The sequence below is a fragment of the Lepus europaeus genome, chromosome 10 (assembly GCF_033115175.1).
Source record: "Lepus europaeus isolate LE1 chromosome 10, mLepTim1.pri, whole genome shotgun sequence".
Lineage (NCBI taxonomy): Eukaryota > Metazoa > Chordata > Mammalia > Lagomorpha > Leporidae > Lepus > Lepus europaeus.
In genome coordinates this window covers 121,085,794-121,098,695 of record NC_084836.1, presented here as the reverse complement: position 1 = coordinate 121,098,695, position 12,902 = coordinate 121,085,794, and the positions used below count along the sequence as shown (strand labels likewise).

The 12,902-nt window shown below is 69.8% G+C and overlaps 1 protein-coding gene across 1 annotated transcript; it reads right to left on the bottom strand.

The window, feature by feature from the left end:
• Window positions 1–643: 643 nt before the first annotated feature.
• Window positions 644–12,467, bottom strand: RBM38 (RNA binding motif protein 38). Its single transcript, XM_062202407.1, has 4 exons — window positions 12,230–12,467; window positions 11,274–11,397; window positions 10,813–10,867; window positions 644–1,572 (listed from the first exon to the last, which is right to left on the bottom strand). The coding sequence occupies exons 1-4, from the start codon at window positions 12,455–12,457 to the stop codon at window positions 1,266–1,268; spliced, it is 714 nt and encodes a 237-aa protein (XP_062058391.1). The 5' UTR covers window positions 12,458–12,467; the 3' UTR covers window positions 644–1,265.
• Between the last annotated feature and the right edge of the window lie 435 nt (window positions 12,468–12,902).

Below are 12,902 nucleotides of genomic sequence, written 5' to 3'. Positions count from 1 at the left end.
ACCCGGGCTCCGCCGGCCCCGGGGTCTCTCCTGTTCTGCCTGGAGGCCCTGAGCTGGACCTGCTGGGCAGTGTGGCCGGCTTCCACCACCTCCCGACCACACCTCATCCCCCAGCCGTCACTGCCCTAGGTCGGCCAGGCCCACCTTCCCCTCAGCCTCTCCGCAGGGGGGCCTGACCTCGGGGCCTTTGCACCTGCTGTTTCTGCTTCTCCTCGGGGCAGACCAGCACCTGAGGGTCCCCACTGTTGCCGTCTCCCCAGGACCAGCAAGCAGGGACTCGGGGTCCAACACCTCCTCTGGGAAGCCCTCAGGATTTCTCAGCTGAGTTCCCGGGCGACGCTGGACCACCCTGGGGCAGGGGACCCGTGAGCCCTGTGACCTCTGTCCCTGACTGCCGGCATCGTGCGGGCGGCTGCACCCCCCGTGGCCCACCCCCACCCCATCCCAGAAGCCCCTGGTCCCTGGGGCTGAGTCTCTCCCTCACCTCCATCCCCAGCGGTGGGCGAGGGCCTTGGGGGGGGGAGAGCCACCCACAGCCACCGTGTGCACGCAGACTCGCAGACCAACTTTTTCTTTAAAGAAAACAAGTTTTATTCTTAAATCAGAACATTCTAATAAAAATATTATTATCTTATTAGCTACCTTTATTTTCCGAGCTTGCCTCTGTACCAGGCGTGCACTGAGCGCGCTCAGCTCCCTGAGGTAGGTCCCAAGGACACCCCAGCCGCCCCCAGCCCCGTCAGCGTCCGAGCCTCCCCCACCCCCCCGGAGCCCCGAGGGGGGGCAGACAGGGCCCAGGCAGGGAGGTCGAGGGAGGAGGGGCGCACCCTGCAAGGGCCAAGCGCTCCCGGCGCCCACGGCTGAGACCCCGAGCAGCACGGACGCCAGGCGCGGGGGCCACGGTCACGGTCACGGTCACGGTGACGGCCGGTGCCCCGCACTCCACCGCGCCACCTCCGGCAAACACAAACAAGCGTCTCCAAATCAGAGAGGCTCCGATCCTGGGGGCGGGGGGCCCCCCTCAAAACCCTGGCGGGAACTCTGAAGTCCCCTCGGCAGGGCTGCAGGGACAACAGAGGTTGCGGCCGCGGGCGCGGTCCTCGCTCGCTCGCTCGGGTAAGGCACCTGCGTGTGGGCAGCGGCGTCCTGCGGCGAGGGCAGGAGGAGCCGAGCTCGCACCTCCAGGGGCTCCTCGCTCACTGCCCAGGTCCTCGCCTCGGCCGCCGGTCACGTGGAGGCCGCGTGGTCCCTGGCGGGGACGGCGCTCACTGCATCCGGTCGGGCTGCAGCTGCGGGGCCTGGTACTGCACGAAGGTGGTGCCCGCGGGGGCCGCGGCGGCCAGCGCCTGGGGCAGGGCGGCGGCCGGGTAGCCGTAGCCCACGAAGCTGGTGGCCGTGGCGGGCGAGGCGGCGTACGGGTACTGGTCGTAGGTGGCCGGCGGGTACTGGGCGTAGGCTGGGCTGGCCGGGGTGTACTCAAGGTAGGGCGAGGACAGCGAGGGGACGGGGGCCGCGGGGATCACCACGCTGGGCTGGACGATGGCTTGCGGGTAGATGTAGTGCGGGGTCAGCCTGCGGGCCAAGCAGAGAGTCAGAGCAGGGAGCTCAGGGGGCCCCGGCCCAGGGCCCCACGGGCTCACCAGGACACACTCAGCAGAGGCGGGGTCACACCGAGCCCGGTGTGTGTGTGTGTGTGGCCCCGCCCCTGCCCAGCGCCACCTGCCGCCTCCCCCAGGGATTTTCCTTTCTTGCTCTGCCAGCACAGAGCCTGGCCAGGTAGCATGCACTCGGGGGGGCGGGGGGGGGGGGGCAGGACACCGCGCGGAGAGGAGAGGCGAGGCGTGCGCTGAGCCCCACGGCCCGGGCGGCCACAGGGGAAGCATGGGGAAGCCTGTGGCAGGCAGATACCCGGCCCCGGGGCGGGGCGGGGAGGAGGGGGAAGCCCAGGCTTAAGGAGGTGGGGCGGGGGAGGGGCAAGGGCTGGCATAGGCCTGCCCTGGGCCTCAGGAAGTGGCCCAGCCTCTGCACCCCGGCCTGGGGCGAGTGGACCCCTGGCTCTCTCCTGCACCTGCCAGACGGGCCCAGGATGCCTGCCCTTGCCCTGCCCCGCCCTGCCCCACCCCTGCCCTGTCCCCGTCCTGCCCCTGCCCCCGCCCCGGCCCAGAGAAGCTGCTCTGAGAGAAGAGACACCGGCGTGGCAGGCACCAAAGCCGGCAGCTTTGGGAAAGCCGGGGCGTGCTGCAGACAGCCCCCTCGGCACCCGCAGAGCGCCAACGGGGACAGGGACAGGGACAGGGATGGGGACAGGAGGCCCCGCAGCCCGGCAGGGGACGGAGCAGGGCGTGCTACCCCTCCGGACCACGTCGGCACGCAGCGGTCAAGTGAGGCAGCCCCCGGCCCTCCCGCTACTCCGTGGGGAAACCCTGTGGAAGACCCGCAGTGCCACGGTGCCACAGAGGGTGGGCGAGGCTGAAGCGTCCCACGGGGCCAGCCGGGGCTGGGTGGGTGTGAACACATCCCTGAGGAAAGCGGGTTCACGCACAGTTAAAGACGAGCAATGCAGACAACCCAGGGACCACCAGCCCACGAGCAGACAGACACGGGGCCCGTCCACGCGCCGGAACCCAAGAGAAGGAGCCAGGCGCTGACCCACGGCTGGAAACTGGCCCCGGGCTCCTCGCACGCGTCCGCTGACCCAGAGACGTGGCACAGGGAGCGGGCCAGGGTGACATGTGCGGAGAGAAAGTTCTGGAATTAGACCGTGGTCTACTCACACACATTCGAGCGGCTGAGCAGGCTGTACGCTACGTGGGCTCTTCCACCATAAGTAACTACACGCGCACGGGGAACAGGGCCTCCGTCAGGGGCCACCACCCAAGAGCACAGGGCTTGGGGACGCCGGCCGTCCCCACCGTCTGACAGCGAGTGCAGGGTGGGGGTGGGGGTGCACTCGGCCCGGTGCTCCCGCCTGGGGAGGCCACACTGCGCCCCCACCCCACCCCACGCTGTTCATCTTCCCGGCAGGCACAGCTGCCCCGCTGTCGCCGCCATGACAACATGCCACCCCCGGGGGCGGGCGGTGTCCCTGCACCTCACACGGTGACCTCTCGCCGGAACCCTGTGAGGGCGCCTCCTCTCTCCCTCTCTTCCCCCCTCCTCGGAGCCTCTGCTGCCCACCCCCAGGAAGTCCTGCCGTCCCTCTGGGCCGTGGGACACCTCGCCTGCGCACCAGGGTACAGCAACGAGCAGACACAGCCCAGCCCTCGAGGGCCCGCGGGGAGAGGCCCAAACCCCAGCCCGGGAACCGGAGCCGGGGACGACTGCTCGGAGAACGAGCCGGCGCTGCTGTAGGGGCGCGGCCAGGACGGGGCTGAGAGGAGCCAGCAAGGGTGCCCGTCACCCAGTGTGCCCAGGCCTCCGCCGCCCCTCCACCCTGACCACGCCCTCGACCCCTCCCGGGCCCCAGGACCTGCGGCCGTCTCTCCCAGAGCCCTGTTCCAGAGGCCCCACTCCTGCCTGTAGGGTGGCCTGGGCCTGGGGAAGGCCCTGGGGAACAGAGGCCCGGCAGGCGGGAACAGACCTCGCTCTGGCCGCGAACTGGGGAGAACGGAGGCAGGAGAGCCGGTCTTGGTGCCGTGCCCAGCACGCCATCCCTGGCATCTGGGGTGCCCTCCGCCGCAGGGGCCCCACCCGGCCCCGGCCCCTCGGAAACATTCCTTAGCGCTGCGAGCCCGGAGCCCAGAACTTCTCCAAACATGGGCAGCGGCGCCCCCAGCTCAGACACCCTCGAGCTGTGTGCTAAAAACGCGGGTCCCCGCTGACTGCAAAGCCAGACGGGGCCCAGGAGTCTGCACCAACAGCCCCCAGGGCCACGCCACGCGCGAGGACGGATGCCGGGCCTGGGCCGCACCGCACAATGCTGCTGCCCCCACCTCGCCCCGACGCCTCCGTCAGGAAGGGGCTCTCCTACTGCCCCACCCACAGGGCGCCCACGCAGGAAGAACCCGAGGTAACTCGCATTGTCCAAGCAGTGTTGCCCCATTTCCCAGAGAGGAAAACTGAGGCTCCCACGGGCCTGAGTAAGTCGCCCAGTCACACAGCAAGCCAGCGGCCGAGTGGCACCTGTGCCGGCACACTCGTGGGTGGCTGGGCCCCAGGCTCAGAGCGCAGGGAGAGGAACCAAGGCGAGGCCTGGCAGGTGGACAGAGCCAAGAAGCCCTGTGGGGCAAGGGCCAGGGCTCCGGCCCCTCCCGTTCCCCAGGTCTGTGCCTGAGTGTCCTCAGACGTAAGACAGGTTTTTGGGGCCGACTGAAGGGCCTGCACTCACACGTGGCCCCCCAGGGCGGCTGTGGCCCTGGGGACTCTGGGCAGCACCTGGCACGTTTCTGATTGCCACACTGGGGCCAGGAGCGCCACGAGCACCGGGAACTCCTGGGCCAAGGTTGAGGAACCCACTCAGGTACCTCGGGCTACGACGTCACGGTCACACGCGCCCAGCCCAGGGGCTGCAGGGGAGCCAGGAAGGGACTGAGATCGAGGGGCCCAGACCGCACGGACTCCCCCCGACACGCACGTGGGAACCCACTGCCAGAGTTCCTAGCCAAAACAGCGCCAGCCACGGCGCCGGCCAGGGGCCCCAGCCCTGACAGCCAGTGGGCTCCTCGGCGTCCAGGCTCAGGCGCTGCCACCTCCCCAGCCCGATCCGCCACCCCAGTGAGGGCGTGGCCTGATGTCAGACACGGCCCACCCACCCACGGAGCCCTGGCCACACGGCACGTCCCCCACACGGGCTCACCCTGCCTTCCGCCTGGACACCCCAGCCCCTCCCACCTGCTCTTCCCCAGTGCTCCCTCTTCCTATCGTCACCCCCCAGGCCAGGCCTCTCTCTGCCCTGGACCCCTCACTGGGCAGTCCTCCTGGGACTGGAGCCCCCCACCCCCCGGCCTCCCTCTGCCTGCACCTGCTGCCCCCTCTGCCCGGGGGCTTCTCCCCACAGCTCAAGGCTCACGTCCCTCGGGCACTCCTGTCGCCCGCTTTGTTCTCTTCTTTCTGCCTGTACCTCCCGCCCTGCGTCCGAGGTGAACATGAGTACCTAAGACGGGTCCCTGCCTTGCAGGCCCTGCGCGGTAAAGGAGCCTCTCCCAGGAGGCCAGCCCAGGCGGCACAGCCAGATTACCCTGGCCGGCCGGTCAGCGGTGCCCTGGAGCATCCATGCCTCTGCAGGGAGATCTACCGCTCTGGGTACCCAGACACCCCAGCACCACCCGGGACCCCTCGTCGGGCCTCAGAAAGCTGGGGTAGACAAGAGGCCCTGCCTCTCCTAGGACACAGAGCCCCACAGGGGGCAGTGCCAAGGAGGCGTCACGGCGACAGCGTAGCAGACAGTGAGACCTAGAGGAGCGGGAACCTAAGGGCCAGGGTGACCCTCACCATCAGGTGGCCCTTTCGAGGGTGCCCTGAGACGCTCTCAAGCCCACAGCGCCTGTCTCCAGGGACGGGCTGCTCTCACGGGACACAGGGCTCCTCCGTCCTCCCTGGGGCTCCAGAGCCAGGCCACACAGTTCCCGCGTTCCTCGCCGTGTTTGGAAAATTTCTGTCCACCCACTTACACCCAGGGGGCACGCGAGGCGGCAGCCTGTTTCCCAGGAGACTAATCCCCCACTCGCAGGAAGTCCGGGCCGAGGGACCGTCCTGCCACCCGAGATCCGCGGGACGCTGGGCACGTGCACCCGGCTACTGGGGGGAGGGACAGCTCGGGTTCTCTGCTTCCCTCTCGCGCCAGGGACTGCGTAACCCCAGACCCCCAACGGGCCGCCCGCAAGGCAGAAGAAGCCGCGCCACCCCGGGAGGGGCCGGGGTGCCGGAGGACCCTGCCGTGGGCATTCCTGGGGCCAGGTGTCTCTTCCTCCCGGCAGCCCGCGCCCTTCACGCTCAGTGCCGACAGCATCCTGGCCTGGAGCCCAACACACGGCTGGGGGGCAAGAGGCCGAGTCCAGATGCTGCCGCGCCTCTCCAGGCTGCAGGGTAAGGGCCCGGCTCTCTCTGGCCTCAGTCTCCCCGTGTGTAGCCCACTGGTGGGGGCTGGTGTTGTGGCAAAGCAGGTTAAGCCAGCACCTGGTTAAGCGACGCTGGTATCCCATGAGCACCGTCCAGGTCTGGCTGCTCCACTTGAAGCCAAGCTCCCCGTTAATGCTCCTGGGAAAGCAGTGGAAGGTGGCCCCGTCCTGGCCATTGCGACCATTTGGGGAGCGAACCAGTAGATGGGAGATCTCTCTGTCTCTCCCTCTTTCCAACAAATAAGTCATTAAAAAAAAAATCATCTAAAAAGCCGATGGAAGCTCCCCAGGGGAGGCAGAGGGCCTGGGCCCTGCGCACCGCTGAGGGGCGCCCTGGGCAGGGACAGGAGTCCAATGTGGCAGTGCCCGGCAGACAGGCGACCCCCTGCCCCACTCAGAGCAAAACCGGCGAGAAGTTAACTCGCCGCAGCCCAGCGGGACTCGTGTTCTGAACACAGAGCCACCTCTGAAAATAAAAACGAAAAAAGCAAATGAGCCCATTTCACTTTTTCTGCTCTTGGGGGCCTCACCCCACCACAGCGGGGCCCTCGCACACAGGCCGCCCCGGCAGGCAGGAAACCGGCCGCGGCGGCAGCGGCCCCCCTCCTCCGGGATTCCCCGGTGATGCTCGGGGACACTCAGGCTCCCTGGGGCCCCGGAACAGGTGCAGCTGGCTGCAGGCAGCAGGTGAAGCGCGCTCCGTGGCACGGTGCCAGGCCCCAGGGCTGCACCACCTCAACGCCCAACCTCCCCCCAGCACTGTCCCCCGAGGCAAGGCGCCCACCTTCCATCTGCTCAGCCCGGGGCTCTAGAACTTTCTCAGACTTCTCTTTCTCTCCCACGTTCTTTGACACACACACTCAGAATCTCGGTCCTCACCACAGCGGCCAGACCCGGCAGCGCGTCGGGTCACATGTGTTTGGCGCCTGAGCCGCCCCCGGGGGCCTCTGCCCCGCACCCCAGCCCAGCCACTGGGAGATGCTCTTCAAACAGAAATGCAAACTGCGTCGGCTGCAGTGGGACACCAGCGGGAGGGAGGGGTGCGTGGCAGCACCAGCACCAGCCTCTCTCTGTAACCCGGACCAAAATATGGGCCCCTTGGCCAGAGGCTTCTGGAAGATTCTCTCCAGTCCCAGCCAACAGGGCCCTTCCTGCCAGGGCAAGGAACTCATCCTGGGAGAGGAACCCGGGAAGCAGCCGAGGGCTGGCTCCTGTTACAGCCTCGGGCAGACAACAGGTGCAGCGGGCCCTCCCTCCTAGGAGCTGCCAAACAGGAAGTGATGGCGGAGGAGCAGCAGGGCCACTGCCGAGACACCCTGAGGGTTGGGGGGGAGCAGCCAAGCCTCCGGCCCCTGCTCTACCGCACGCACGCCGTGACCGCTCGTGCACCTGCTGTCCCCAGGCCTGGAAGCCACTGCCCCAGGGACCGCCAGCGCCAGTCTCCTCTCCCCAGCCTGACTGCCAGACGCCACACGCACGTTAGCACCTGCAGCTCCCTTCCCTGACTGTATTTACTTTTACGGTGAAATAATGAGACACCCGAGAAGTTACAAAAACAGTACCAAGAGGTCCTGTGTACCTTTCCCTAACACCCTGTCTCCAAGGGCAACATCCCACACACCAAGTCCAGGCCTCCTTCCTGGTCACTCCTCGGGTCCTGGGGACGCAGACACTGTGGCATCAGCATGTGCCGTGTCACGTGTGACCTCTCTCTCTCACACACACACACACATGTCTCCCCAGCACTACACTCAAGACCAGGAACCGCCTGCGCCAGCCGCCTCCACTGCCCACGCGTGTACAGCGACCACGCCTGTGTTGTTCAACGACCCCCACGCACAGGGCTGGCCGGTGTTTGTCTGCACAAGGACGGACGCCGGCGACAGGTTCACAGCGTCCCCAGCCCCGAGGCTTCCCCCCCAGCCCCTCCTCTCACCTGAGGGGCCCACTCTGCTCAGGCCCCCAGCACACAGGCCTCCAAGGCCTGGCTGGTGCCGGAGAGGCAGCTGGGGCACCAGGCAGAGGCTGCATGCGTCCGGGAAGCCACACACACCTGGGCGAGGGTCCCGTGGCCAAGTCCACCCCGTGGCGTCTGCGCCATGGGCCGGTGGGCGGTGCTGGGCCTTTCTCCCTGGCTCCAGCTCAGCCCTGCACGGCGGGCAGGCTAGCAGATTCTGCCAGACGGGCACCACGCACAGCGCTGGCTCAGGGCTCGACTCAGTCTTATGCGCACGGCAGAGCCACTGTCCCCACAGTGGGGGAGGGAGCCCAGGCAGACCCCCAGGCCCCTTGTTCCACACTCAACATGCCCGACACCCTTTTCTCTCAGACCAAGGCTGGCACAGAGCAAAGCTCCTGCCGCATGGGCACGTGGCCCACGGCAAGGCCCCCTTAAGAAGAGGGAGGGGGCCTGCCCCCAGAGCAACAGCTGGCCCTTCAAAAATAACCCAGGACGGGCTCTAAGCGAGCCAGGCCCAGGACAGACCTCCGCTCCCGGCGTGCGCGAGGCCAGGGCAGACGGCACCCACTGACGCTGGGAGGCCCTCCAGTCCAGCCCCCTGCGGTCGCCAGATTGCGCTCACCCCCTCCCCTGCCCGCAGGCTGCTGTCCGTGCCCTCGAAGACCACGCAGGACAGTGGGGCTGCCACCAGCCACAGCCGACAGGGCGTCCCAACTCCCCGGAGTTATACAGCGGGAACAGCGGGCCGAGCTAGGTCCCGGCCAAGTCAAGGAGGAGAGCGGAGCAGGGGGCCCGGCCAGCGTCAAGTCCTGCTGGGGACTCTCGCGGAGCCGCGGGACCCAGCCGGGCTGGGGGCCCCAGGCGGCCCGGCCTCAGCGTGGGACTGGCGGCTGCTGGTCTTGGGGGCCACAGTGTCCATCTGGGCAAAGTCCAGTCAGCAGGAGAGGGGTTAACCGGTCCACACACGCCGGAGCTGAGTCAGGCCGGGGCCGGGCCCCAGGGGCCTGATTGTTCCAAAGACAAAGGGGACGCTGACGGCCCAACTCTCCGGCCTGTCCAGCGGGCGGGAGCTCAGGGCACGCAGCTGACCCAGGCGGCGGCTCGGCCACTCCGTGGTGACACACGCAGGGCCCCCTGGCCATCCGGGTGTCGGCAAGCGGGGGCAGGGCCGGGGGGGGCAGGCTCTGCAGAAAACCAGACTGGACCGTCCTCCAGCCCCCTGGTCTCTGCCTGCGTCTCCACCCCCTAGCAACCAACAAACAGCGCGAGGCCTCTCTGGACGCAGGTATTAAATGGCCAGGCGTGGCCCGAGGTACAGAACACTGTGGCCTCCAGTCAGCACAGAGACGAGACTGGCCCCGGCCACCCTCGGATGGCGACGCGCGCTGGACTCCAGGCGCCTTCCTCTCCCACCCCCACACCCCCCTACACACAGCCGCGGCTCTGGAGCCGCTCGCCTGCATTTAAACCTCGTCCGAGCCACTCGCTCCCCCGCCCCAGGACAGCGTCACCCAGGGTGACGTGAGGGGGAGCGCTGTCCCGCCCTCGGGGGCCCTTAGTGGGGACGGGAGGAGGGGCCGCTGCGGCTGCCGTGCTGTTTCCCACACGAGGAAACCACATCACGGACCGGGTGGTCAGCGGCCGGATCGGGATCGGCACCCAGCCGCGACGGTCTGAGCAGACCCCGGCTGGGCGTGCAGGGCCTTGTCCCGTGGTCAGCTGGCCAGGCTGCCTGCAGGACGACGGTGTCACCGCCCCCTTCTCAGACAGCCTCAGGCGTCTAAAACTCCCCAGGAGCGGGAGCCTGCGACAATCGGCCGCCACCACAGTCCCGGGACAGAGCCCCGGCCAGCCAGGCAGACCAGGTGGAGGCCACAGCCTCGGCCCGTGCCCCAAGGTTGCTTCAGCCACTGAGGTCACACCCGCCTGTCCACCTCTGAGCAGACCACGCTGGAGCCACAGCTGTCCGAGGGCAAGCACACCCGGCCGGCGACACAGCCCAGGGGTCCACATCGACCCCACCCCCTGCTGTGTGCCAGGCCCAGTGGCTCCGTGGCACCTGCGTCCACACTGCCCCAGGAAGCAGCTGCGTCCAGGCTGCCCGCCTCTCCCTGGCGCACGCGCACACATACGCATGAGCGCACACACGCGCTCTCAAACCCAGGCATGAAATCCAGGGGCCCAGGCTGGAACTCAGGAAGTGCTAGTGTCCTGTCCTAGTGTGGCTGCCCTGCCCCTCCTCGTCGGACACCCCCTGATCAGCATCTGGGGAGTCGAGGCTCGCAGCAGGGTCCCCCGTGTCCCCCCCAGGCAGCTGCCAGGCCCCATGAGGGCGACGGGAGTCTGCAGGGCGGGGGACGGCGAGACGGCTCCCCGGGGACTCACCCAGGTCTGCACGCTGAGCCCAGGCAGCCTGGCGACACCTGGCCCTGACCACCTCCCTCACCTGCTGCGGCGCCCACAGACCCGGGACCCAGCTGGCCAGGACCGACACCTCCAGCCAGCCGCCGCTCAGAGCCCCACGTGTTAGCGCACCAGGCTCACCGAAACCTCCATTGAGAGAGGGCAGACGCAGCCACCTCCCCCCTGCCACGGCGAGGAAACCGCACAGACGGCTGCCCAAGGTCACACAGCCCCCGAGGGGCAGGCCGGTTCTGAGGCCCACGCACCCCTCTCTGTGGTGCGGGCTCCCCCCAGGCTGGGGCGACGCCGCCCCCTCCAGGCTGGCTGCTCCCTCCCCGCCCCCCCCACCCTCCTGGCTCTGCAGCCTGCCCCATGCCGGCCCTGGCCACTCACCCGTAGGTCCGCTGGATCAAGGTGGGGTGCAGCTGCTGAACGCCCACGGCAAAACCTAAGGAGACAGGAGGGTCAGGGGCGCTGCCCACGGAGGCCTGGGCCCCAGGGCCACACACCTCGTCACCCCAAGGGACAACCGACTTCCTCTCTCCTCCCAGGCCCCGCCCCCTGTGACGGCCACAGTGCCCGCCGGCTGCCCCTACACCCCGTCAGCAGCCCCGGGGACCGTCCTGCGTGGACAGCTGCCAACGGGGGCACGTGCCCTGCCTGGGCTGCCCACGGATCGCAGCCACGGGGAAAGGGCTGACGCCCCGCTGGGGTGGCCGCCCAGGGACGGCTCTGCAGGCACAGATAGGGCCGCCACTCCTGCGCAGGGGCAGCGGGAGGGGCCCTCCCCCCGACAGAGCCCCGCACTGAGCATAGAAGCCCAGGAGGGCCGAGAGCCCAGCACGCACACTCACCTGTCTGCAGGCTCCTGGGCTTGGCGCCCAGATAAGCCAAGTTCACGTTGGCCTTTCGGCCGTCAATGATGGGGTTGGGGTCTTTGCAAGCCCTCTCAGCCGCCGCCCGGTCGGCCATGGTCACCTAGAGGGGCACAGGCAGGCAGGGGCGTGGGTCGCTGGGCCGGGGGAGCCAGGGCAGGGGTAGAGGGGCACGGGTAGGCAGGGGCGTGGGTCGCTGGGCCCGGGGAGCGGGGGCAGGGGTAGAGGGGCACGGGCAGGCAGGGGCGTGGGTCGCTGGGCCGGGGGAGCGGGGGCAGGGGTAGAGGGGCACGGGCAGGCAGGGGCGTGGGTCGCTGGGCCCGGGGAGCGGGGGCAGGGGTAGAGGGGCACGGGCAGGCAGGGGCGTGGGTCGCTGGGCCGGGGGAGCCGGGGCAGGGGTAGAGGGGCACGGGCAGGCAGGGGCGTGAGTCACTGGGCCGGGGGAGCCGGGGCAGGGGGCTCTGTCCCCAGAGATCTCTTTCCCTCCGTCCCCTGGGGCGTGGGAGGGGAAGGGGCTGCTCTCCAGGGCCCCTGGACCTCCCGCCAAGCTGCCCCCTGGACTCCCGCAAAGTTCAAGCGCTGGGGAAGCTGCCTGCAGGACACTAACCCTGCCCTGGGGAAGGAACCCCAAAAGGGAGCAAGGGGCCCCCCAAGGGCGGCCCGGCGGGGAACCTTCCAGTCGGAAGGGGGTGGGAAAGGCGCCTTCGCGTCGTTTCCATGTAAGCCGGGGGTGGGGGGGCCGCTCGGCGGGGGCCTCTGCCCCTCCCCCGCTCGCCGCCCCCGGAAGCCCCGAGCGCGGCCGTCGGGCCCCACACGCGGGCGCCCTAATTGGACCCAGCGGATCGGGTGGGGGCGGGGAGGCGGCCGGGCCCGCGGGCGGCAGGTGCGGGCGGCGAGGGCGGGCAGGCGGGCGGCCCGGCCGCGGGTCCACTTACGAAGCCGTAGCCGCGGGACTTGCCCGTCTGGCGGTCGGTGATGACCACGGCCTCTTCGATGTCGCCGAAGCCCTCGAAGTACTTCCTGAGCGAGGCGTCGGTGGTGTGGTAGGGCAGGCCGCCCACGAAGATCTTGGTGAACGTGGTGTCCTTCTGGGAGCCGTGCATGGCGCCGGGGGCGGCCGGCGGCCGCGGGAAGCCGGCGCACGGCGCGGGCTGCAGCAGCATGGGGGGCGCCCCGCCGCCTACGGACGCGGGCCACGCGGGGCTGCGCTCATGGGGGGCGGCGCGCTGCGCGCGGGCCGACGACGGGCGCCCGTCCAGCCGCCAGGCTCGTCCACGCGCGCGCCCGACTGCGCCGCGCTGCGCTCCGGGCCGGCGCTGCGCGGACTCCGCGGCCCGGCGCCCGCCCCCGGGCTTTGTAGCCGGCCCCGCCCCCGGCCGCGAGGCCCCGCCCCGGCCGCCCGCCCCGCCCCGGCGCGCGGGGGCCGCTGGGAAGCGTAGTCCGGGCCCCGCCCAGCCGCGCCCCGGCGCGCCCTGGGGTGGGGGGCGCGGGGCGGCGCGCGCAGCGGGGGCGCCCGGGGTGGGGGCGGCGCGCGGCGGAGGCGCCCTGGGGTGGGGGGCGCAGCGGGGCGCCCGGGGTGGGGCGCGCGTGGCGGGGGCGCCCGGGGTG